General features: G+C 53.6%; 1 protein-coding gene across 2 annotated transcripts in view; it reads right to left on the reverse strand.

The window, feature by feature from the left end:
- NCAM1 (neural cell adhesion molecule 1) overlaps nt 1-26,051 on the reverse strand; it is a gene marked incomplete at its 3' end in the record, with an annotated part of 88,792 nt that overhangs the window by 21,472 nt on the left and 41,269 nt on the right. Inside the window, exons 2-16 of one of the 2 annotated variants that reach the window (XM_084221499.1) lie at nt 23,605-23,679; nt 22,245-22,463; nt 20,940-21,083; nt 19,973-20,110; nt 19,449-19,566; nt 18,006-18,175; nt 17,209-17,351; nt 12,357-12,386; nt 7,581-7,731; nt 6,871-7,055; nt 6,445-6,541; nt 5,375-5,545; nt 4,599-4,730; nt 3,677-3,691; nt 1,078-1,122 (exon numbers count right to left, since the gene is read on the reverse strand). In XM_084221499.1, the coding sequence (XP_084077625.1) occupies nt 1,078-1,122; nt 3,677-3,691; nt 4,599-4,730; nt 5,375-5,545; nt 6,445-6,541; nt 6,871-7,055; nt 7,581-7,731; nt 12,357-12,386; nt 17,209-17,351; nt 18,006-18,175; nt 19,449-19,566; nt 19,973-20,110; nt 20,940-21,083; nt 22,245-22,463; nt 23,605-23,679 (1,833 nt within the window). The remainder of the gene's footprint in view (nt 1-1,077; nt 1,123-3,676; nt 3,692-4,598; nt 4,731-5,374; nt 5,546-6,444; nt 6,542-6,870; nt 7,056-7,580; nt 7,732-12,356; nt 12,387-17,208; nt 17,352-18,005; nt 18,176-19,448; nt 19,567-19,972; nt 20,111-20,939; nt 21,084-22,244; nt 22,464-23,604; nt 23,680-26,051) is intronic. The other variant, XM_084221498.1, reaches the window with a different exon arrangement.

The following is a 26,051-nucleotide window of genomic DNA, read 5'->3' on the forward strand; positions in this document are numbered from 1 at the left end:
TCTGCCTGCTGAGGCACAGAGGATGAGGAGCAGAGCCTGCCCTTCAGCCTCCCCAGCCCGTCCTCCAAGGCTGACAGGAATGAAAAGGTCCCTTCAGCCCTGAGTGCAGCAGGGATTGGGGTTTGGCACTTGGAAAGGAAAATTACTGCACAAGGAACTCGCTGCTGGCGGCCACGGGCAGGTACAGGGCATTTAAAGTCACCTGTGAGCCCATGGAATGTGCTAGTCATAAATGCATTCATTATCATTCATTATAAATCCATTTGACTGGCCACACTCTCCTCTCCCTCCATCCCAGCCCCAAGATCATCCCACACTTCATGCCTGGAGTGGTTTCCCTTCAGAAAACCCTTTCTCAGCCACCTCAGTGAGCCCCACTCCACAAACACACCCTGGATTATTGCAAGGCACAAAGAGCACTGGGCTTGGCAGAGCCCCTCAGTGACCCCAAACACACACATGCACCAGGGAACTCAGATCCTCACTGGGGGCTTTTCCTCTCCCTTGGCCACCCAACCAAGGCAGTTTGAATCCAGTTCCCAGCTCAAATTCTAATTCTGTGGAATTCCAAATTCTATGGAATTTTCCATACGCCTGAGGCCTCTTTTAAAGCAAGCAGGGCCCTGGGATCTCTCCTGAAGGGTATTTTACCTCCTCATTTGCATCTTCTTCCAGCACCCAACATCCCTAATTTTAATATCAACTGCATCTCCCTATGTTCAAAGCAAACAGAGCAAGGCAGGGCAGCAAGAAAATGATTCCATGCACATCCCTTTTGCAAAGGCAGCTGCACCACTAAAATGGGGAACACTGAAGGAAAACATTCCTTTTGGAAAGGATGACTGGGGGGGCTTATTCCTCTTCTCTCCCTCTCTGTGCTCTTCCCAACCCTTTCATTCCCATTTTTCAGCCCGTGCTCGGCAGAAGGGGGCAGGAGGGGCAGCATGCTGGGCTGTGAACATGCTCACACGGCACACTGCTGCCAGCAGCCAGCCCAGGGTGCCCCAGAGCCCTGGCACTGGGGGATCCAGGGCTCCAGCAGCACCCAGAGCAGGGCCAGCAGCCCCAGGTACTCACTCAGAGCTGTGGGGCTCAGGGATGCAGCAGCCGGAGCTGGGGTTGCTATGGAAACACAAGGATGCGCAGGGTGGGAACCAGGGGGTGACAGCAGGGAAACAGGGCAGGTCTGAGGAGGAGGAGGGGACTGAGGGGACAGCCAGCCCTGGTGGCAGGGCTGTGCCACCCGGGGGGGGCTGCAGAAATCCTGCCCTGCTGCTGGGAGGGGGGTCCTGGCAGCCCCAGGGGGGTCCTGGCAGCCCCAGGAGGGTCCTGGCAGCCCCAGGGAATCAGGAGATGTGGGATGTGGGGTGATTGCAGTGCTGGATTGTTCACAAAGGTATTCTGGTACCAAACCCAAGAGATGTGGGATGTGGGGTGATTGCAGTGCTGGTTTGTACATGGAGGTGTTTTGGTACCAGCCCCAGGGAATCAGGAGATGTGAGATGAGGGGTGATTGCAGTGCTGGTCTGTACGTGGAGGTGTTTTGGTACCCTAGGAGATGAGATGTGGAGTGACTGTAGTGCTGGTTTATTCACAATAAACCCCAGGAGATGAGATGTGGGGTGACTGCAGTGCTGGTTTATTTTTGGCACCAAACCCAGGAGATGTGGGACATGGGGTGACTGCAGTGCTGGTGTGCACACAAAGGTGTTTTGGTACCAGCCCCAGGAGATGTGGGGTGATTGCAGTCCCCAGGAGATGTGGGACATGGGGTGACTGCAGTGCTGGTTTATTCACAAAGGTATTTTGGGCACCAAACCCAGGAGATGAGCAGATGTGGGGTGACTGCAGTCCCCAGCAGATGTGGGACATGGGGTGACTGCAGTGCTGGTGTGCACACAAAGCTGTTTTGCTACCAGCCCCACACACGCTCTCTTTGAACACTTTTGGGTTCACACCCCACACTGTCCTCCAGCCTTTGCTTGGCTGCAGGTTTGCAAGGAAAAGGAAATGAAGAAAAGCAGCAAATGGTTAAAATGAAAATACAGACCCAGGTCAAGTCAGACGCTCTTCCTATCTCCAGAATTCTCATCTGTGCCACTATAATCCATAATTATCACTAATTACCTCATGGAGAGGCCCTCTAAGATAGACAGAAACTTCTTTTTCTTACTGAGGGAAATTAAATAAATCAAAATGACTTCAGACTTATCCCAGCAGGCATTAAAAATTGTGTCAGGTTTTACATTCAGACAGAAACTTTAAATAATAGGGCAAGGAAAACAAGTGGCTTTGGTTAATCTGAGCTGTAAAATTCCTGAGACATCTCTGTGACCTTCAAATCACACTTTAGGGGACAAAAATTCCTCCTGCTTGTGACTCTGCCCACAAAGAGGTGATTGGAATCCCAGCAGAGGTGGAAAAAAGGCATTTTAGGGGTGCCATTTCCAGGCAGGTCCAAGAGGGGCTCTGGGAGGGATCCCAGGACAATCCCAGCTGCAAAGCTTCAAGAGCAGGATGGAACCGGAAATGAAAAATGAGTTAAAGGAGGAAGAACTGCAACCTACCCTGCACTGGGGAGCACAGAGGCACTGGCAGCCCATTGCCACACGAAAATAATTTTTAAAAAAAGCAAAAGCCTCCAGTGCAGAAGTGCTGGAATGTTCTGCAGAGCCAGCTGCCTGTCCATCTGTCCATCCATCCCTCCCCTTCCTGCTCCCCTGCATCCAAGCTTCTGTCCAGTGCAATCTTTAAGGGGGAAATGGCACAAGTGTGATTCAAAATTTGGGTCCAAAATAAAAATAATAAATAATATTACTAAAAATGTTTTAGAATCCTCTCCTGTTTTTCACTTCAGGAATCTCAAAGAAGCTCCTTGGAGCTTGTCCTTGTGATCTTGGGAGTAGCAGCAGCTCCCCACAGGGAGGCACTGATAAATGGAATAATGCTCACTGGGATAAAGAGGTTTTTTTAGCTCCATTGATCAGGTTTGATTGGAAAGGCACAAAGCCATGGAGCCATCTCCACGTTTCACTCACAATTACACAAATCCATCACATTCCTGGCTCATTTTGCAGGGGAAGTGGGGAACATGCCATTTCTTTAAAATTTAGTATGAGGTTTATTTATTTAATCACACAATCTACACAAGTGCTGGAAGACTGTCCAATGGCAAAATCGTTAGTGAGAAGAGGAAAAAAAATTGAATTTTTTCTTCAATTTTGTGCTTTCAAAATTGTGAAGATGTTCAAAATGTTGAAGTTTTTGGTTGGCTCTGGTCTAAACCAGATCTGCAATTTAGCTGAACTGATTTCCCTGAATTATCTCAGTATCATTAAAATTGAACAGTTTTTAATGGACTCATAAATATGAAGCCTTCCACTACTCCACTCTGAGTCAACAAGCTAACTACTATTATTTTTATTATTATTATGATTAGACAATCACTACATTAAATATTCCAACTGCATGCTGCAGAGCACGGACACAGAGTTAACCCCAGCTCTGTTCTAAACAAGAGCAGAGTGCCTACTCCAGAGTCAGTGTGGTTAGGAAATGAACACTACCAGTTACTCCAGCCCCTGAGAGGAAAAAGGCACTAAATTAAAGCTGGAAGTGTTAGAGGAACACTCTAAAAACACAAAGAGAGAGTGAAAGAAATGCAGAGAGCACTTACGTGGGTGAGGGATGCCTGCAGTTTATCCATGGATGGGACACAGACCAAAAACGAAATAAAAAGACAGAGATGGACACACATAAAACAAAAACAAAAAAAAATATAAATGTAGAAGATGTGAGGAGACAGAGAATATGGAGCTGGAAAATCAGCATCCCAGGTGTGCCCTGCTGAGCAGGGACAGGCACAGCACGGGGGGCTCCAGACATGCTCGGGGTGGGCAGGGACAGCCCTGGGTCCAGCAGAGGGGTCTGGAGAGAGAATTCCAGCTCAGGGCTGGGAACAACAGTCGGGGCTGGATGCAGGAGCCAAGGGAAAGAGCCAGGTGGAACACCTCTCCCTGCCTGCTCTGCTCACACCTGCCCTGCCCACTCCACCTTTCCTCCTTTCCTCCTGCTCTCCTTCCCACCCTGAAGAGCTCCCTGGGGTTTAACTCTTTCCTGGAACAGGAGGACAGTGCTGGGCCACAGCAGATGGAAATGGCCCAGGCAGAGCAGAGAAGAGCCTGAGGAATCCATGGAATCCCCTCCAGAGCTGCAAGTGCAGAGCAGAGCAACCCTCCCTCCCTTCACCTTCCACAGCCCAAGGCCAGTCCTGCGCTGAACACCTCAACGTGCAAAACCAACCTGCTGACACTGACATCACAAACCCTTCTCAGCTGCTTCTCCTCATTAGAATTCTCCTCCACAGCCCCTTCTCCTTGGCACCACCAAGGCTGAACTGCCAACACCGACCAGCACACGTGAAACAACTCCTGCTCCTCCCTTCAAAGAAACCTTTCCATTACCAACAAAACCCACCCCAGCCCAAAACACAGAGAACACAGAGGGTGCAGCAAGGTCTGTGAGAGAGAAGAGGTGAGATCCATGCATGGCAGAGGCTGCAGGGAGCAGCAGAGGAGCCTGGCCTGGGCTGTACTTACGAACTGGCTGTGTCTTGAACTCGGCGGGCAGGCTGAGCTCCCCCACGCCCTTGCCGTTGACTGCCGACAGCCTCACTGCATAGGTGGTCTCAGGCTTCAGCCCCGTGATGGTCACTGTGCCCTCCACGTTGGCTGGGGGCAGAAAAAGCAGAGAAAAGCTCAGGACTCCAAGAAAGGAATGAACAAACTTTGTTATCCCCACGCGGGGAGAAAAGGGATGAACAGACCTGGCTCTAGCTGGGATCGCACCACTGCAGTGGGGATAAAATATGAATTTCAGCTCCACATGGGGCTGGTGCTGGAGGAGTCAGCTCTGGAGCAGAACTCTCCCTTTCACAGCCCTCCCCAGATCAAAATTCTTTGGCTTTATTTGACTCCAGGATGGATTTTGTGCCACAAGCACTGCTACAGATCACCCCAACAGGACGGGTTTGCTGCTGGAATAGCTGAGTTTGTTTCCCAAGGGGGACCAAGGGGTGACAGATGAGGGTTCAAAAGCCTCCTGTGAGAAGCAGCAAGTGAAAACTGTCATTCCAAGCACAGGGTTCTGCACCCTGCTGGGACTGAGCTCTCAGCAAAGCCCAACCCTCATTTCCAGTTGAAAATTCCACATTTGCTGTGCCACTCACAGCAAATGTTTAAAATGTAAAAATGCTGGAAAACTTCTCTGGAGCCTCCAGCCTGAACCCTCCACCCTCCCTGGCTTTTCCCTAGAGGAGGGTCAGTATTTTTCAGCGCTGGTGGGGAAGGAGCCAGGTTTTTGGGGTCACTCCTACCTTCCTTGGCATCGTAGAGCCGGGAGTGCCAGTCCCCCTCGCCCAGGGCCCTCCACTCCGCCTTGTACCTGAGGATGGGCACCCCGCCCGTGGCCTCGGGCTCGGCAAACTCCACCTGGGCACTGCTCGAGTAGGGCTCCACCCTGCCGATGGAGGGCGAGGAGGGCGTGTCTGGGGACAAGGGACAGCGGCGTGAGACACGGAGCCGGAGAGGAGCCGGCACATCCCACAGCCCTGCGTTTGTGCAGCACAGGAGCAGGGCAGGGCTGAGCTCCCAGCGGGTGCAGGCAGCTTTAAAGATGGTAATTAGTGCAAAGATCTTAATTTTGTCTCCTCTCTAGGAGGGTGGAGATTCCCGGTCCCTTCTCCAAAAGAGAAGGACCCGGGCAGTGCAGCAAAATTATCCTGGGTGTCACTCTGCAGTCCTGGGTGTCACCCTGTCCCCACTGTAGCTCTGCAGTCCTGGGTGTCACTCTGTCCCCTCTGTCACTCTGCAGTCCTGGGTGTCACTCTGTCCCTTGCACAGGGCTCTGCAGTCCTGGGTGTCACTCTGTCCCCCCTGTCCCTTGCACTAGGCTCTGCAGAGCTCCATTGTGGGGATCCATAAAATCAGAGGGTTTTGGGGAAGCTGCAAAGGCCTCAGGGACAGCAGAACTGGGATTGGAGCTGAGCAGCAGCCATGAGATTGGTCAGCAGGAAAGTTATGTGAGAAGTAGAAAAGTAAGGACAAATAGAGCAATGGTCTGTGTATTAATGCTTGTCCAGAATAACTCCCTAAGCTGCAGAAAAGTTTATCTAGGGAGATATTAGGATGTTCTAAGCTTAATAATGGGGCTTAACAACCCCCAGATGTGCCCCTGTGGCACCCTGGAGCCATCCCAGGCTGGCCCAGCTCTGAGATCCTGCAGGACAGCTGCCTGAGCTGGGCTGCACAAATCCAAGATCACAGCCCTGCCCAAGCCCCTGGAGATGCTGAGCAGCTCCAAGCCAGCAGGGGATGCATGAACAGCCTCTCTGAAGGCAGGAGCTGCTCTCAGGAGCCAGCACACCTGCCTGCCCTCCCTGCTCACCTGCCTGCACCAGGATGAACTCGGAGGACTCCTGCCCGATGCGGTTCACAGCTGTGCAGTTGTAGTTCCCAAAGTCATTCTCTGAGTCTGGGGTCACCTGTGGGGGGAAGGAAGGCTCAGGATGGGATCACAAAACCTTTTCCACTCTGCCAAGGCAGCCTGAATTTCGCTGGGGAGAAGCTACAATAAAATCCAGGTGTTTGTGCTCCCAGGGCTGTCCAGGAGAACTGCAGTGGGCACAAAGCAGAGGCGAGCAGGGGCTGTCTCTTCTTTGTCTTCCATTTCCTGCTCCTCTTTATCTTCTACAACTTCATTTTCTCAGAATTTATATGCTAGAAACACCACCCCAACTTCATTTCTACCAAGAGGACCAGACTGAATTTCTTCATCATCACTTATCTGATGGCACTCCTGGCTTTTCCTCACCTCCAGGTAACTTGCTGAGGGGGTGTTGTAGATCTTGATGTTGCTGTAGTTGGAGCTGGGCAGGAGCTGCCCGTCCCGGAACCAGGAGATGACAGCACTGGGGTAGGCAAACACCTCACAGGTGATGTTCACTTGGTTTCCTTCCCAGGTGTACACGGCCACGGGGCCCTGCAGCTTGGGGGCATCTGGAGGACACATTTGGGAAGAAAATTGGAGCCAGCCAAGCTCCTAGAAAAAGGCTCCCTGTAAGGATCCCTTGGCTGGAGTCCACCTCAATGCGGGAAAGGGAATCTAATATGGGAAATGGGAACTGTCCTCTCCACAGGGACATGGGGAACATCTGCTGCTGAAGGGCACCAAGAGAAGGGCAGCGTGGCAGGACAGACAGCAGCATGGGGCTGGGAGGGTGCTCTAGGGGAGGAGGACTTGACTCCCAAGAAATGGGACTGCAGCTGATCCATGGTGAGATGAAAGGGCACCCAGGCAGAGAGAACACCCAGCAACATCTCACACAGAGACTCCCACACCCTCACCCTCCTCATCTGACTCCCAAGAAATGGGACTGCAGCTGATCCGTGGTGAGATGAAAGGGCACCCAGGCACAGAGAACGCCCTGCAACATCTCCGCACCCTCACCCTCCTCAGCCCCAGCGCCGCGCCCGCGGGAGGGAGCAGGGAAGGGAGCAGCCCCGCAGCCCCAGGGCACTTACACTGCACCTCCAGGTACATGGCCTGGCTGTCCTGGCCGATGGTGTTGCTGGCCGTGCAGACGTACTCGCCCGCGTCCGTGTACTGGATGTCCTTGAGCGTCAGCGAGGAGACGCGCGCGTGGCTGCGCACCACGATCCGCCCGTCCAGCGTCTGCGACAGCACAGCCCGTCAGGGCGGGGGCACGGGGACACAGGGACATGGGGACATGGGGGCGGGGCACACAGCCTGCCCCCGACAGCCCCAGGGTGGCACACAGCCTGCCCCAGCCCTGGGGCACACAGCCTGCCCCCGACAGCCCCAGCAGGGCACACAGCCTGCCCCCAACAACCCCAGTGTCTGCGACAGCACAGCCCTTCGGGGCAGGGGCACGGGGACATGGGGACCCCCATGGGGCACACAGCCTGCCCCCAACAGCCCCAGGGTGGCACACAGCCTGCCCCAGCCCTGGGGCACACAGCCTGCCCCCAACAGCCCCAGTGTCTGCGACAGCACAGCCCGTCGGGGCAGGGGCACGGGGACATGGGGACCCCCATGGGGCACACAGCCTGCCCCCAACAGCCCCAGGGTGGCACACAGCCTGCCCCAGCCCTGGGGCACACAGCCTGCCCCTGACAGCCCCAGGGCAGCCCCAGGGTGGCACACAGCCTGCCCCAGCCCTGGGCAGCCCCAACAGGGCACACAGCCTGCCTTGGGATGGCACACAGCCTGCCCCTGACAGCCCCAGCAGGGCACACAGCCTGCCCCTGACAGCCCCAGGGCAGTCCCAGGATGGCACACAGCCTGCCCCTGGCAGCCCCAGTGTCTGTGACAGCACAGACCATCAGCACAGCCCTGGGCACCCAGGGACACCCAGCAGGGCACACAGCACAGCCTGTCAGGAGCAGCCCCAGCAGGGTACACAGCCTGCCCCAGCCAGGGGCAGCCCCAGGATGGCACAAACCCAGCCCCAGGATGGCACACAGCCTGCCCCAGGATGGCACAAACCCTGTCCCAGGGTGGCACAAACCCAGCCCCAGGATGGCACACAGCCTGCCCTGGCAGCCCCAGTATGGCACACAGCCTGCCCCAGGATGGCACACCCCCTGCCCCAGCCAGGGGCAGCCCCAGGGTGGCACACCCCCTGCCCCAGGGTGGCATACCCTCTGCCCCAGGGTGGCACACCCCCTGCCTGAGCCAGCCCCCAGCACTGCAGATCCCTCACCTGCGGCCAGGTGAGAGCAGCAGGGGCAGCTCCCCGTCACTGTGTGTGCAGTGGCTCAGAGCACTCAGGGGAAGGGGAAACAGCAGAAGGAGGAGCAAAGGCTCAGCTACCACATGGTGGGAACACCACGGGTCTGAGAACAAAGCTTCTCCCCAGGGTGGGAACTGCAGAGATCCAGCTCTGGTTAAAAAGTTTTGCCAGCATGCAAAGAGAAAAGAAAAAAAAGGAAATGTCCCCAAAAAGCTTCCAGTCAGAGAAGCCAGCCCTTCCTGTCCTCCCAGCAATAATGGTTTTTATCTCAGTGCCCCTGAAATGGGGAAGGAAGAACAGATCCAGAGCTCAGAGCTGCATCAGGCAAAAAGGAAGCTCAGAACCTTCACCTGAACGAGGCACAGCAAGAGAGGAAAGGGCAGTGACAAGGGTAAGAGACAGCCCTGCCCCAAGAAAATTCCAGAACCACTTCCCACACTGAGAGTGTGGGGATGCCCCCGACAGAGAGAAACAAGGAGTGTAAAACCCCAGGGGACTGCCAAGGGTCTGCACCCGCCCAGCCACCCCAGGCTGCGTGGTTTCCCTCTCCAGTTTGTCACCAAATCCATGAAAACAGAGCAGGGGCTCCTCTCTCCCTCCTGCTGCTCCTGCCTCAGCCTGGAAGCTCTCAGGCACCAACTCCCTCCTCTCATTTCTGATTTTGCAGCACAAACACCAGGGAGTAAATCTGGCACCCTCAGGGCTGTGCCTGCTGCTGCATCCTGCCACCCTCCAGGAGCATCTGTTTCCTTGGAAGGTGCAGGACAAGTGCTGATAAATGAGTAAAACCCTGAGGATTTCCAACAGCCAAGTGCACAAAAAGCATCTCTGGTATCTCAGACCGCTGGGCCTGAGCCTCTCTCTGTGCTGAGACTGACAAAGTTTCTACAAATAAATGACTTTTGTCACCTCAGTCAGCTCCAGGATCAGCTCACGGGCACCAGGCCAATTTCAAATGCACAAAAATAGTGTATTTTGATGACACAGAAACAACTGGGTGCATTTTTCTCCTCTCTCCTGCAATTCCCTGCTGCAATCCCTGGCCAGTGCCATGAGCCACAGACCCCATCCCTGTCCTGGAGCAGATATTCCATGGACATGGGGTGCTGTGGGCACCATTTCAGAGCCTGACATGAAATCCTGCGGTAGCACAGCACCAAAATCTGCTTTTATCTCACTGCCCTGGCTGGCTGCACTGCTCTCCTTCGGTCTGACTCTGGATTTCCCTCCAAACCCCAGCTCATTCCAGCAGCACCCGTTGGTGCCAGGCCTCCACACCTGGGAATACTCTCAATATTTGTCTGTGACCTCACCACAAGAGTGGAAGGGACAAAACACCAGTGTGGGATCACCAGAAGTGATTCTGGAAAAGGCAGTTTTACACCCAAATGGCTCCTGCCTTTCTCCCCACTTCCTCAAGATCCACCCCAAAGGAAATCATGGTCAGGGAGGATTTAATGAGCATTGCAACTGATCTGAAAATAAAGCTCGGGTTTTTTAAATGCAAAAAGGCACAAGGGAAGAAAAAGAGAGATGAGGAAAAACACTCTAAGGAGGAGCAAAGGGCCTAGCCAAGAAAGCACATTCAGGTTTTCTCCCTCCCTGCTGCAGCCCACCAGGGGCTCTGGCTGCTGGAGACAGGACAGGCAGGAATTTGGGAGCCAGATGTTGACATCTGCAACCCTTTTACTGCAATCCCCCAACTGCAAGGGTCTGGGCTATCAAAATAACAAAATCCCAGGGCTGGGGAGAGCAGCTCGGGGACACAGGGAATCAATCACTCCTCAGAACAGAGCAGGATGTTCTCTCTCTCTATTGCCAATTATTGCCATTGATCCTCCTGCATTTCCCCCAAATCCTGGCCATGCCCTGGGCACAGCCCTGTGATCCCAGCTCAGGGCCAAATAAACTGCATTTACCCCCTGCCCTTCACCTCCTGCAGCTCTCAGCTCCCCCAAACGAGCACCCAGGGATAATTCTGCACTGTCCTGCTGCTCCTCAGCATCCCCCAGACCCCTGAAAACCCAACCCAGGCAGGAATGGCACTGAGGAAGAGGAGGTTGCAGAGCAGGGTTGGATATTTATATTTGACTGCAGCCCTGAACACTCCTAAGGCTGCACCCACTCCCAGTTTCCAGTCTGGGCTGTGACTGGGGCTACCCAGAGATGCTGCCAGCACTGACTTCACCTCCTCACCCAAAATTCCTCCAGTAAAAGTGAAATATTTAATGCCAAACGTTCCCTGACCTCCATCCTGCCCTGGAATCCACTGCTAAAAGCCCCCAAGCAACTTTAAAGCAATTTAAAAGCAATTTTAGAGAGATATCCTGCACCCCACTGGGGAATTTTAAGACACAGAGGCAGTAAGAAATTTAGAGACAGCAAACTTAATAGTATTAGTGCTCATATTAATCAAAAGCTGGAGAGAGAGAGCACAGAGAAAGCACTGGGGCAGGGAGGGGACAGCTGGGACAGGAATTCCTGCGAGTCCTGGAGAGATGCAGCTACTCAAATTCCAAATTCTTCAGCGCAAACTGCTCTGAGAATCTGATGCCTCCACCTGCCACAATGCAGCCGTTTATTGTGAAGGGAGAAGGGGCAGGATCTCCTCATGAAACACAGCTGGGTGGTGCTCAAGTTACAGCTTCACTTTGCTCAGTCTCTGGGATTTAGGACGGCTTCGAAATGATTTACAAAATCAGAGCCTCTGCAAAGTTGATCCTAAAAATACAAATCCGAGTCACCCAGTTCTGACAGCTCATTTTGTTCTCCACCTGACCCCTGTTATTTGCTTGGGAACTTTCCTTCTGGTCCATTTTGAAGCAGGAGGGCTACAAATCAGCTGCATTATTATTATTATTATTATTATTATTATTATTATAGCACAGAACTGAATGTGAAATAAAATCAAACCCCATTTGCACCAACCCCAGTCCCTGCATTATCCCACCTCCCCCTCACTGGCCCTTGCAGACCAAAGACAAATGAAAATAACTGAGCAACTTGGAGCATTTTCTGGAGAAATGCCCCTCGTGCGAGGTTTCTCTGCACTGGTCTGGAAATGCAGCAGGATGCAGTTTCCTTTGCACAGAAGGTCAAACTGAAGGAGTGCCATGAGCAAACAGGTGAGTTGGCTGGAGCAGAGGAGGCTCTCCTGGGGAAAAAATGATTTTCCCAAAATACAGGTTGGTGCTAATTCTTCCCTCTCTGAAAGAGAGGATGATTCACACTGGCAGCATAGAAAAAAAAAATGGTGAAAAGAGCATTTCACATTTTAATTGCCTTTCCTTTAATTTTCGAGTGACGAGCAGAGTTCCTCACTCCCAACACAGCCACTTTGCTCATCCAAAAATTGCATCACTACATGCCAAGCAATTTCTACCTCTAGAAGCTGCTTCTGGTACGCACTGGCATTTAACTGGGTCGGATTAATGCTTGTTTAGTTGGTTACTGCACTAGAGATTTGTTAATCTGTAATGCTTAGAAGAGAAACCAAACACCAACGACCTAAAGAAGTTTTGCTAAAGCTCTGGGAATCTGATACCTCTTGTTTCTCGGGCCGGGTCCACGAAGCCTGGAGAGAACAGATATAGAACACAACAACAACGACAGAAAAAAAGCAATAAAAGTTTGTCAAAGGTTGCTTTCAGGTACCAGTGTCTGCAGCACATTGAGCTGCGTGCACATGCAGGCTCCAAGCTGAACATCTCCTGTGTGTGGGGTGGGGGATCACAGCTTCCCTTTCCCATCAGTTTTAGGCTGGAATTCACCATTTCAGCTTTGAATGGCCAAAAAAGGCCGATGGCACTGATTGATTACATCAGGGACAGTTTCCTCTGTCACCTCTCACCTTTCCTACACACCTCTGGCCACTCAACTGCAGAGGACAGACCCAGTGCCGTGCCCCTGGTCTGTCTGCCACCCCACACCGATTAATTAACGCTGATTAACGTGCTCATCATGCATTTGGAGGCCTGGTTCCATGCAGGCTGTGCCAGCAGGAGGAGCAGCCCCAGCTGCAGCTCCCTGTGCTCAGGGAGGCAGCCCCTGGCCCCACAGCAGTGAAACATCCCAAACCCTCCTTACAGCAAATATTTCCCACTCAGAGAGGGCAGCAAGGAGCACGCTCCCTGTGGCTCACAGCCCCTGTGGCTCCATTCCCCCTGTAATTTATATTTCAGCTCTCTGTGACCTGTTCAGCAGTCAGGAATCACCTGCCAGCCTGAGAGCCAGGGTGGCACTGCTGGCTGTGGGGCACAGTGACATTGTGGGGGTGCCACAGCACACACGGGTGACAGGGATGGAGATGGAGGCTCAGGGAATGAGGAGCAGAAACTGCTGCCAGGGAACCGAGACTGAGATGGCACAGATGGGACACACACCTCTCTGAAATGCCTCTGGGGACAGCACTGGGCTGGCTGTCACTGGCACAGCCTGCAGGGCTGGGACACTGCCCAGAGCTGCTGGTTTCTGGGTGCATTTATCCTGCCTGAAAGCTGAGCAGGAGGCCAGCAATGCAGGAGATTCCTTTGTCCAGCCCCAGGGATGTCCCTGTGAGCCCCCTGCCCTCCTGCTCACTGCTCTCTGCATTCTCAGCACAGGGAGACACTTCCCATCCCTGGCTGTCAACTGGAGCAGGGTGAAGAAGGCAAAGAGCCCATTCCCCAAGGCTCAGAGTTTCTCTGCAGTGACCCTGGGGAGGGGGAAAGAGGCAAAGCCACATTCCCCACCCCAGGGGAATTGCAGATGTCCCTTCTCCTTGCAGGGAGACTAAATGGCCTTTGAAGTCCCTCCCAACCCAAACCATCCTGTGATTCCATGGTTCAGGGTTTCTCACCAATGCTGAGGCCAGCCTGGAGATGTCAAAATTACCCTGAGAGATGAAATACTGTAGGACACAATAACCTGATTTTGAGTCTGTTCTTGCTCATGTGACCACACTGGATTCTGCCTGTGCTGTGACACAGTGAAAATGAAATCGTGTCTGCACTATGAAACAGTGTCTGCAGCCTACAGCAGCAAGCTGGGCTGATTCCTTGCTCATTTGTGGTTTCGTTTCCACCTATGTTTATCTTAAGGGTTTTAACCTGAAGTTAAGTCAACACAAAAGAAAAAATATAAACTTTTATCTTTTGTGCAGAGAAAAGAGAGAATCCCAGACTAACTCTTCCTCAGCCAGACAGAGGCAGAGCAGCTCCCCCAGCACCAGGCAGGAATGAGGGGGAATCCAAGGCCCTGTGCACCTTCAGATCCCTAAATTATGGAAAACTCCTCCATCTGCTTTGGCTGCCAGCAGCACAGAGCTGAGAGAGGCTGCAGGGCAGAGGAAGGATGGGCTGGGCTGTTTCCAGGAATTCACCTGGCACACACCTGAACTCAGATCCATGCAGAAATCTGCATTTTCCTGCTGCAGGAACAGGGAGCCCTGTGGGCAGCCCTGGGGGAAGGCCCAGGGACAGCACAGGGGTTAAACTGAGTTTGGGATGCAGGAGGGAGAAACCAGAGCTGATCCCTCTGCTCTCCACTCCCTTGGGGAGGAGAGGCTCCCTTGCTTTCTGCCCTGCAGGGAATGGTGAGCAGGGGAGCAGCTCCCAGGAGATCCAGCCCTGATGAAGGATCAGGGACCTGCAGAGATTTCCCCTGCCATCCCCACAGCTGGGTGACAAACCCACAATGTCCCCACAGCTGCTCCCTGAGCCCTCACAGGCTGGGACAGCCCAAAATCTGCCAGGAGACACGGCTGAGCTGAACCTGCCTTTTCCTTTGGGGCATTTTCCAGAATGTTGGGGGAGTTAAGGCATCTCTACACCTCTAAAAACCTGCACTGAGGCATGATTACAAGAGCAAACAACACAAAGCAAGAGAGAGGCATCCAAGTACCTGGATAACAGAAATGTTCAAAAGTTGGCTTGATAATTCTAAAAAGAGCATTGTTTGTCCTGCACCAAAGACCATCCACTCCCCTGTGCTGTCCCGGAGAAAGAAAGTGGAGAATAAACTGAATATATGCATTTGTAACAGAATATTTAACAGAATTAAATATTCTAATAGAATGTCTAGTAGAGTATTTATAGAGCTGTTCTGACCTCAGGATTTTCTGGACATCTGAAACGTTTCCCTCAACTTGGAGCACAAGAGAGAGAATGAGAGAAGTACAAGACAAACCAAAACAAAATGCACACACACACACACACACACACACAGTAATCCAGCCTAGAAAGTGCATGAGATGTGATCAAATAATGTTTGCCCTGAAGGTTTGAACCAGCCCATGAACACATGGCAGCACCTCAAACCTTGGCTCTTCCCCCATCTCCAATGGCAGAGCACGAACAGTGAACATTCCCCTTGCTATGGATCACCCACCTGAGAGCATCAAGCAGAGTCTCAAAAACCAGCAAAAATGAGTTAGCAGTTTTGCACTGAGCTGTGATGGCTTCACTGGGCTGCAGAGGGGGAGCTCCTCCACCACTGATTCAGCTTCTGCACTCCCCTCCCTGCCAAGCCTGCCCCTGGCTGGGATCCAAACTCCAGAGCCAGCAGCTCCGGAGCCCTTGGTGCCTCCCAGGGCTCCCTAGCAGAGACAAACCCCTGAATAAATAACCCCAACCCTGCCCCAGCAGGTGCCCCCGCCAGGCTGCAGCTTCTGCAGGCACTGGAAACATGCCCTGAACATTGCAGGGATTCACAGCAGCCCTGGGATCCCAGAGATGCTGAGAAAGAGCTGAAGCTGGAGAACTCTGGCACCCTGATTAATAAAGTTACACATGGACAACGTGGGGAGGGGCTGACATCATGGGGGCAATTAAAAAAGCTCATTTAGGAGCTGCAGGGCAGGACAGCAGCTGTGGGGACAAGTGACAGTGGACACCTCTGTTGCTCCAAGACTTTCAGAGTGTCACCTGCTGCCTCCACACTGAGCCAGAGCCCCTGGCATGGCCAAGGCAGCTGAGCCCTGAAGCATCCTCTTATTAGGAGATTATTAATTAGCAACAACTCCTCACTCCTGCTTCTGTCTAGGCGTTCTCTGGCTCCAAATTCTGCCTCCTGATCACTCATGAAACATCTCCAGTGCAGCAGCACACCCAGCCTGCTCTGATTAAAGGAGCTGTCACCAACAACAACACCAGCACCCTCTTTCAAGAAGAAAAAAAACTGCTAATTATTTTTGCCTTTTAAGAACAGGATGGCGTCGATGGGACCAACAGAACAGGTGAGCACAAAAGGCAGGCAGGCTTTTGTGCCTGGGGGATGTGCAGAGGGCAGCACGGAGGAGGGAGGGACAGGCTCACTGTGGCTCCTGGAGAGGGAGCAGCCCTCACCTGCCACCTGCCCAGCACGGCCAGCTCTGGCCTCAGGGGGCTCATCCCCCCGCCAGATGTTCCCTGCAGCTGGAGGAACTGCTCTGAACAGGCTTTGGGGGCTCCCCAGTTGAATTCCCCCCACTGAACACAGCAGGAATTGCAGAAGGACTCCCCAGCTGCGCAGAGCCCAGGGGGCTCTCATAGGAGGGCACATGTGGCACTGCCCCAGGTGTGGTACCTATGGCACTGCCCCAGGTGTGGCACGTGTGGCACTGCTCCAGGTGTGGAACTGCCCCAGGTGTGGCACGTGTGGCACTGCTCCAGGTGTGGCACTGCCCCAGGTGTGGCACTGCCCCAGGTGTGGCACTGCCCCAGGTGTGGCACCTATGGCACTGCTCCAGGTGTGCCCCAGGTGCGGCACTGCTCCAGGTGTGGCACCTATGGTGCTGCCCCAGGTGTGGCACTGCCCCAAGTGTGGTACCTATGACACTGCTCCAGGTATGGCAATGCTCCAGGAGTGGCACAGGTGGCAGTGCCCCAGGTGTGGCACAGGTGGCAATGCCCCAGGTGTGGCAATGCCCCAGATGTGCCCCAGGTGTGGCAGTGCCCCAGGTGTGGCCCAGGTGTGGCAGTGCCCCAGGTGTGGCCCAGGTGTGCCCCAGGTGTGGCCCAGGTGGCAATGCCCCAGGTGTGGCAGTGCCCCAGGTGTGGTACAGGTGGCAGTGGCCCAGGTGTGGCCCAGGTGTGGCAGTGCCCCAGCAGCAGCACAGTCCCCCCATGCCCCCCAGCACAGCATAGCTCAGCTCCCCACGCAGGCCCAGGGCAGGGCAGGGCAGGGCAGGGCAGGGAGGGCAGGGCAGGGCAGGGCAGGGCAGGGCAGTGTGAGCCCAGCCTGGGCAGGGCAGGAAGGGCAGGAAGGGCAGAGAGGGCAGGGCAGTGTGAGCCCAGCCTGGGCAGGACAGGGAGGGCAGGGCAGGGCAGGGAGGGCAGGGCAGTGTGAGCCCAGCCTGGGCAGGGCAGGAAGGGCAGGGCAGGGCAGGGCAGGAAGGGCAGGGCAGTGTGAGCCCAGCCTGGGCAGGGCTGTCCCTTTACCTTCTCCTCGCTGCTGATGTTCCTGCTGGACGTTCTCCAGGTGATGGAGGGGATGGGGTCCCCCGAGGCCTCGCAGGTCAGCGTGATCTGATCCTCCAGCTCCATGGCTGTCTTGTTCTCCACGTAGGTGATTTTGGGTTTGGCTGGGGAGGAGAAGGAAGAGGAGGCCTGGCTCAGGGTGCAGCCTGCCTGGCACTGGGGAGAGCTGGGACCATCTCCTGCCAGCTGGGAAGGGGCACAGGGACTTTCACCAGGGCACTCCTGCACCAGGGAAGGACCTGGAAAACCCCTTGTGCTCATTGTCACAGCTGAGGCTCCGAGGAGGAGCCAGGTCAGAGGGTACAAAGCTCACCCCTGGGATTGCCAGCTCCCCTTCCACCTCCCTGCCCCAAATCAGCCCTTGGCCAAGCAGCTCGGGCAGGTGGCTGCACACCAGGCAGGAGGAATTCCATATTCCTCAACAATTCCAGACTCCTGGGAGGCAGGAAAGCTCCTGATTCACCCCTTCAAGCCCGAGGTCACTCCCACAGTGGTGGGGAGGAGCTCACCTCCCTGTCCAGGCTGCAGCAAGCCCCACTCCAGTGCTAAAACCCTTTCAAACAGCAGCTTTGGTGCATCAGGACTCCAGGAAACATCCTGGAGGACATTTCCAGCAGGCTGTGGCACTGACCCACCAGCCCTGCCTGTGTTTGAGCAGACAGGAGCTGGGATGGGCTCCCCCAACACACCCAGGATGGCAGCGTTAACTGGGACCAAGAGCTCCCCCAGCTCCCAGCTGGGCTGCCAGGGGCTGTTACCAAAGACTTTGAGGTGGATGGTGGCATCAGCCTCTCCAGCCTTGTTCTCAGCAATGCAGATGTACTCGGCCTCGTCGCTCTTGTCCACCCTGTGGATGACCAGCTCGGAGCCATCCGAGTTGAAGCTGTATTTGTCCTCCTCCTCCACCTCCTCCACGGGCTCTCCATCCCTGGGGGCACAGAGCACACGGGGCTGTGGGGGCAGACCCAGCCCAGGCCTGTCCATGCAGTTATTGCACTGCAGCTCAGAGGGACCAGCCCCTTCTCCTGGGCTCCAGAGCTCACTGGGGACCCATTCCCACCCTTCCTAGAGGGACCAGCCCCTTCTGGGCTCCAGAGCTCACTGGAGACCCCTTCCCACCCCTTCCTAGAGGGACCAGCCCCTTCTCCAGTCCCCGTGGGCTCCAGAGCTCACTGGAGACCCCTTCCCACCCCTTCCTGGAGGGACCAGCCCCTTCTCCTGTCCCTGTGGGCTCCAGAGCTCACTGGAGACCCATTCCCATCCCTTCCTGGAGGGACCAGCTCCTTCTCCTGGGCTCCAGAGCTCACTGGGGACCCATTCCCACCCTTCCTGCCCCAGTGCCCTTGGCAGCTGCAGCCCCCACCTCCTGGCACAGCACTGAGCTGTCACCCCACCAAAGGTGGTTTCTTGCACCACTCCAAACTGCCATCAGCTTTTCCAGGTCCACTTGTGCTCCTAACCTTCACCAAAGGCTGCAGAACTGCAAGAACAGAGTCCCTGGAGTGGGACTCACACCTAGCAGGGCAATGCAGGGAGCTGGGAGGGGACACAGCTAACAGTGGGGGGCACTGAAGGCAGCCCTTGGTTTGCTTTGCTTTATCAAACTGTTTTTATCTCAACCAACAGGATTTTCACCCTCAGATTCCCCTCCCTGGGTGGGCTCTGTGCTCCCTGCCTAACCCACAGCAGAAGGTGGCGTCACTGTCACATTTTCTGGAAAATCTCCTTGCCCAGGATTTCTTCTCCTGGGAAGCTGAGAAGCCTCAGAGGAAAAGGAAAACAATAATTATCTGATTTGTTTCTCCCATGTTTTGCTGCCTTGGAATGTGGTTGGAGATTGTTTATCCAACCTGTGAATTGTTTTGACTTAATGACCAATCACAGCCAGGCTGTGTCGGGACTCTGGAAGGAGTCATGAGTTTTTCATTGGTATCTTTTTAGCCTTCTGTCTGTATCCTTTAGTACAGTTTAGTACAGCATTCTTTAATATAATATAGATCATAAAATAATAAATTAGCCTTCTGAGAACATGGGGTCAGACTCACCATTCCCTCCTTTCTCTGGGGGTCCCAGAAAATACAACAAGGTGACCTCAGCCCCATGACGAGGCCACTCCTGTGAGCAAAATCAGCTCATCCCAGCCAGAGCACTCCCCTCCCTCAGCTCCCCCAGGCCAGCAGGACCCTGACACAGCATCTTACTTTGTCCAGGACACGGTGGGCTCGGGGAAGCCATCAGCATCACAGGCCAGGGTGACAGACTGGCTGAGGTTGGCAGTGGCATTCATGGTGCTCTGCCTGGCACGCACAGAGGGAGGCACTGCAAGAGAGCAGAGCCAGGGTGAGCTGGACAGGACAAAGGTGTGAGCCACGGGAGCTCCTGCACACCTCTGGTGGCACCACTCCCCCAAAAACCCCGTCAGCACCACCTGCAGGGTTTGATCAGAGAGTCTGAGGCATGGCCAAAGCCATCAGCACGGGGGAGAAAGGGCAGTGGGTGGGGAGACACAAAGGAATCACTGTGGTGGCCAGAACCACCAAGCTCAGCTCCTCACTCTAACCTTCAGGTTCCTCCAGGTGCTATTTCCCTGTAAACACCTCCTGGCAAACACTCCCTGCGTCCCAGGGACATTTTTAATGGACACAGCAGAGGAAGAGGATGGTGTGAATGAGAGGCAGCACCTCCTGCAGCAGCCTGGGGCGAGGTGCTGCCCTGAGCCCCTCACCGTTGACGATGACCTGGATGTCCTTGAAGTTGATCTCCCCACGGGCCAGGATCCTCCCCTCACACCTGTAGGTGCCCTCATCTGTCTTCTTGATGCCCCGGATCTGCAGGTAGTTGTTGGACAGGACGATGAAGCGCACTGCAAAGCACAAAGAAAGGCAAGGGAAGCTCACTCCAGCCTCTCCTCTCCTTCTCCCTCTCCCTCAGCCTCTCCTCTCCCTCCCCAGCAGAGATGGAGATGCTGCTGGAGCTGGATCTGCCTCTGCCCTGCCCTGGGGCTGTGCTCAGGGAGGTGAGCAGACCCAGGGGGACACAGCAGACCTGGCTGAACGATGGGGGGCACTGAAGGAACTCCTTGGTTTGCTTTGCTTTGCTTTATCAAACTGTTTCTATCTCAACAGCAGGATTTTCAGCCTCAGATTCTCCTCCCTGGGGAGGCTCTGTGCTCCCAGCCTGAGCCACAGCAGAAGGGGGTTCAGCCCCATCAGGAGGTCCCACAGACACGTTTGCACTGCCTCACATCAGCCAGGGAGCAGTGTGGGACTCATCCCCCTGCCCAAGGGCTGCAGCCTCACCACCTGTGTGCCAGGTGTGGGAATCCTGCTCAGCCGGGGTCAGGGCCTGTGCCAGCCCCTCTGGACACGGCTGCCTGGAGCACTTGGGAAGAAAGGGAAATGTTCTTGCCAGGAGCTTTCAGCCACGTTCCCTCAGGAAGGTGGAGGTGTCACAACACCCAGCTTTTCTTTCTTTCAGCTGTATTTTTTTCCCAGCACTCCTTGGCTGATTTTGGTGCCAAAGCCTGGTGGCATTTCAGTGGGAAGGTGACTGCCCTGCCCTGGCAAACCCCAGCACCTGGGGTGACCAAAATCCCACCCCATGGCCTCGGGTCAGGCACAGGCTGCTTCCCCATCCCTTGTGACCATCAGCATCCTGTGTGGGAGGCAGATGGACGAGAAGCAAGCCCTTACCATCCTTCTTCAGGATGACATCCCTGCCCTTGTGCTTCCAGATGATGGTGGGGGGCAGCGAGCTGACCACGTCACACACGATCACGGCGTCGTCCCCTTCCTTGAACTCCTGGGGGGTGGGAGCGTTCTTGAACATCAGCTTTTCTGGAGAACAGCAAAGGACAAGGTCACTGCAGCTTCCTGTGCTCCTGCCTCCAGCCCAGGGGAGCAGAGAACCCCCAAATCCCAGAGACCTCCTTGCTCCTGAGGGAGGATCAAGGTCTGAGTGAATCCCTGCCCACGGCATGTCTGTCACCCTGACATTTTATGAAAAATCCCTTCGCCAAGATTCCTTCTCCTAAGAAGCTGGGAAGCTTCAGCTTCTCCCTGTTTTGCTACTTTGGGATGTGACTTGGAGAATTGTTTACCCAGCATGTGAATTTTTTAATTTAATGACCAATCCCAGCCAGCTGTGTCAGATTCTCTGAGTCTGTCATGGGTCACTCTTCTCTAACCTCCTGATATATCTGTTCTCTATAGTTTAGAGAAAGGCTCTGAACTTTAGACTTTTAGTTTAGTATAGTTTTAGTATATAAATTCTTTTAATATCGTATCATATCATATCATATCATATCATATCATATCATATCATATCATATCATATCTTATCAGCCTTCTGAGAACTTGGAGTCAATTCTCATCTCTCACCTCGTCCTGGGGACCCTCACCACAACACCAGGGGGACAAGGAAAGAGCCAGGGGAGCAAGGAAGGAGCCAGGGGGACAAGGAAGAAGCCAGGGGGGTGTCACTGTCACATTTTTTGGAAAAATCCCCTCGCTCAGGATTTTCTCCTGGGAAGGTGAGAAGCCTCAGAGAAAAAGGAAAACAATAATTATCTGATTGCTTCTCCTGTGTTTGCTGCTTTGGGATATGGTTGGAGGTTGTTTATCCAACATGTGAATTGTTTTTACTCAATGGCCAATCACAGCCAGGCTGTGTCAGGACTCTGGAGAGAGTCACAGGATTTTTATCAGTGTCTTGTTAAACCTTCTGTCTGTATCCTTCCTCTATTCTTTAGTGTACTTTTAGTATAGCACTCTTTAATATAATATCATATCATAAAATGATAAATCAGCCTTCTGAGAACATGGAGTCAGATTCTCAATTCCTCTGTTCCTTCCAAAGGCGGGAGTCTCAGAAAACACCACAGGAGGGCAAGGAAAGAGCAAAGGGGCAAGGAAAGAACAGGGAGGGACAAGAAAAGAGCCAGGGGCATAAGGAAAGAGCCAGAGGGGCGAGACAAGAGCCAGGAGGGGCTGCCTTACGGAAAATCTTGACGTTGACAGTGGCCTCGGAGTCGCCCTCCTCGGGGCTGCTGACCACACACTTGTAGATGCCGGCGTCGTCGATGTTGGCGTTGTAGATGGTGAGCGTGGAGGAGGAGTCATCGTTGCGCACCACCGAGATGCGCTGCTGGCCCGGGCTCAGCCGCTCCCCGTTCGGGGAGAACCACGAGATGTCCTTGGACCTGGCCTCGCCCGCCACTGCGGGGACAGCAGCGTGAGACAGCCAGGAGGGCATGGACACAAAGGACAGGGTCTGCCCCAAAGGCCAGGGACTGCCCCAAAGGCCAGGGACTGCCCCAAATCCCACTGCTGAGGGTCTGCCCCAAAGCCCCGGGTCTGCCCCAAAGGCCAGGGACTGCCCCAAATCCCACTGCTGAGGGTCTGCCCCAAAGCCCCGGGTCTGCCCCAAAGCCCAGGGTCTGCCCCAAAGCCCCGGGTCTGCCCCAAAGCCCCGGGTCTGCCCCAAAGCCCAGGGTCTGCCCCAAAGCCCCGGGTCTGCCCCAAAGCCCCGGGTCTGCCCCAAAGCCCAGGGTCTGCCCCAAAGCCCCGGGTCTGCCCCAAAGCCCAGGGACTGCCCCAAAGCCCAGGGACTGCCCCAAAGGCCAGGGACTGCCCCAAACCGCACTGCTGAGCATCTGACTGACCCCACAGCTCAGTGACACAGCCCAGCCCTGCATCACCCCAAACCCCACCACTGAGCGTCTGCCCCAAAGCCCAGGGTCTGCCCCAAAGTCCCAGGGTCTGTCCCAAAGCCTGGGATCTGCCCCAAACCCCACTGCTGAGGCTCTGAGTGACCCCACAGCAGCAAACAGCACAGTGACACAGCCCAGCCCTGCATCACCCCAAACCCCACCACTGAGCGTCTGCCCCAAAGCCCAGGGTCTGCCCCAAAGCCCAGGGTCTGTCCCACAGCCCAGGATCTGCCCCAAACCCCACTGCTGAGCATCTGACTGACCCCACAGCTCAGCGACACAGCCCAGCCCTGCATCACCCCAAACCCCACCACTGAGCGTCTGACTGACCCCACAGCAGCAAACAGCAGAGTGGGACAGCCCAGCCCTGCATGGCCCCAACCCCAGGGTCTGACTGAGCCCACAGCACAGTGAGACAACCAGCCCTGCATGTCCCAAACCCCACTGCTGAGGCTCTGAGTGACCCCAGAGCACAGTGACACAGCCCAGCCTTGCATCACCCCAAAGCCCAAAGCCCAGGGTCTGCCCCAAAGCCCAGGGTCTGCCCCAAACCCCACTGCTGAGGCTCTGAGTGACCCCACAGCAGCAGCACCATCCCAGCAGGGTCTGTCTCCCTTGTAAGTGAATCAATGAACCCAGGAGCCCACCTTGACATAAGAAGAACTTGGATTCTCCAACGCTGATCTCCCCCTGGCTCGGAACAATGTCCACTTGGAGAGAAGCTGGGAAGGGAATGAGCACGGTCAGACACGAGCTGTGGGCTCCAGCAAAAACCCTTTGCCAGCCTCACAATCCCCATGGATCCCTCATTCAATTTACAGACCAGGAGGACACCTCTGTTCTGATCTGAACTGCTGGTTTTAAACACCAGAGGAAGGTTTTAAACAAGAGAGAGGGGTTTTAAACAAGAGAGGGGTTTTAAGCACCAGAACAAGGTTTTAAACACAAAAAAAGGTTCTAAACACCAGAACAAGGTTTTAGACACAAAAAAAAAGGTTCTAAACACCAGGACAAGGTTTTAAACACAAAAAAAGGTTCTAAACACCAGAACAAGGTTTTAAACACAAAAAAAGGTTCTAAACACCAGAACAAGGTTTAAAACACCATAACAAGGTTTTAAACACCAGAAAAAGGTTTTAAGCACCAGAACAAGGTTTTAAACACCAGAACAAGGTTTTAAGCCCCAAAGGGCAGCACCCCTGCCCTGTCCATTCCCATTTACCAGCAGCCCCTCCCAGTGCACACCCACGCAGGCCCAGTGCCCTTTTCCCCCAGCATCATCCCTGCCTCCTTCTTCATTGCATAAATTATGACCCATTAGGCAGAAAATGTAATTGGATTCTGGCTCTCCTCCAGCTATAGCTTAATTCCACAGCAGATCTGTGGCCTAACAAGCCCGGGTCAAGTTGAATTTGAGGACGCCAGAACAGGTTTTCCTTGGAAAACACCCTCTGTGCTTTCATGTAGCGCATGCAAAGCTGCAAATCTCCCTCCCAGAGCAGCTAATTTTACCTCCAGACCACAGAGGCATTATTCCAGCTGCCAAGCACACCTGGGGTTATAGAAACAAGTGCTGCTTCAGGAATGAAAGCTGGCTGTGTGTGCCAACACTCCCCCGTGGGCTGGGGGTCAGGCTGAGCTGGAGCCCTGCCTGCCCTCGGTGGGGAAGCACAGCAGCTGAGATCAGGGATTCCTGAGCAGGAGCAGCTCCAGCAGGGCTTGCTGCCACTGGCACCTGGACAAACAGGTGCCCAGAACAAGGGGCTGTGCCTGCTGTGAAAAATGGGCATTTTATGACTGGCTTTTCACAAATATTCAAATGAATATTATATGTGTTGTGTGTTATTTTATGTATATTATATGTTATGTGTTTATATTATATGTGTCAGAAAGTTATATTGCGTTAATTCTCTGAAGTAGTGTGTTAGATGTAGTTTTAGGTGATAAGTCAATGCTATAAGGTTATTAGGTATGATTAGGTTGAGTTTTAGGTTATGTATAGTTTTAGGTTGTAAGTCAAGGTTATAAGGTTATTAGGTGTGATTAGGTTATGAGTTTTAGGTTATATATAGTTTTAGGTTATAATGTTAAGATAGAAACTGTGCTGTGTAAGATACTTTTTATAAAGAGAGGAATGAGGTACTTGCACCGAGCTAGCAGCCACAGGACACCTGAATCTTTCAGAGAAAAAGAATTTATTGCCCCATTATCAGAAGAAACGAACCTCTTCCAGCCTCACTCAGCCCTGAAGATGCTGTCAGGACTCAGAGGAAGAAGCTGGCACTGCCCAGCCAGAATCCTGTGTGTGAATGGAATTGATGCACCATGTGTGAGGTGTGTGAATATGCAACAGGCTGCTGCTTTTAAGGGTTCATCCTCTGTTAACCTGGGGCCTTTTTCGGGCTTATTTTGCCCAGAAAGGGGGACCTGACTGTCCATAACTCTTTGTTTTTATTGTCTCCTATTGTCCTCATCCAAATTGTCCAAATTTTCATTATTCTAATTATATTGCTCTTTTTATAACCATTTCATTACTATTAAACTCTAAAAATTTTACAAACAAGTGATTGGCCTTTTTCACACCTGCAATCTCAGCAACCATCCCCACCCTCAGCCCGGGCTGTGAGCTCCCAAACAAAGCCAGCACTGCTGCTTTTAATCACTGTTTAATCGTTATTTTTGCTTTGCAGCTCAGGGAAATGGGGACTATTTTTTCCACTCTTCGTTTAATAGACACTGCGAGCCCATTTGTATTCTGCTTCCAACTTCAAGCAATAAAGGCCTTTTTAGCATCACATAATAACTGCATTAAAAGGCCTCTTCATAATCACACAATAACACTTTTTATAGCTCTGCCCTCCCCCATATCTTTTATCTGGTTATAAAGTTCCCCAGCCCCCAAAAAATGCTGAATAATTCCCCATTGATTAAAAAAAAAAAGACAACAAATTTGCTAATGCAACTTCCTGTTCATCTGTAGTTCAATATAATTAGTTTTGCATCTCAACAAAAGAAATGAGCTCAAATTAAGCCGTGGTTTTGGTAATAGGCAGGGAGGCTGGGCTCCGACTGAGCTTAAGGCAAGAGGCTGTAC

This window comes from Fringilla coelebs, assembly GCF_963513975.1.
Source record: "Fringilla coelebs genome assembly, chromosome: 25".
NCBI lineage: Eukaryota > Metazoa > Chordata > Aves > Passeriformes > Fringillidae > Fringilla > Fringilla coelebs.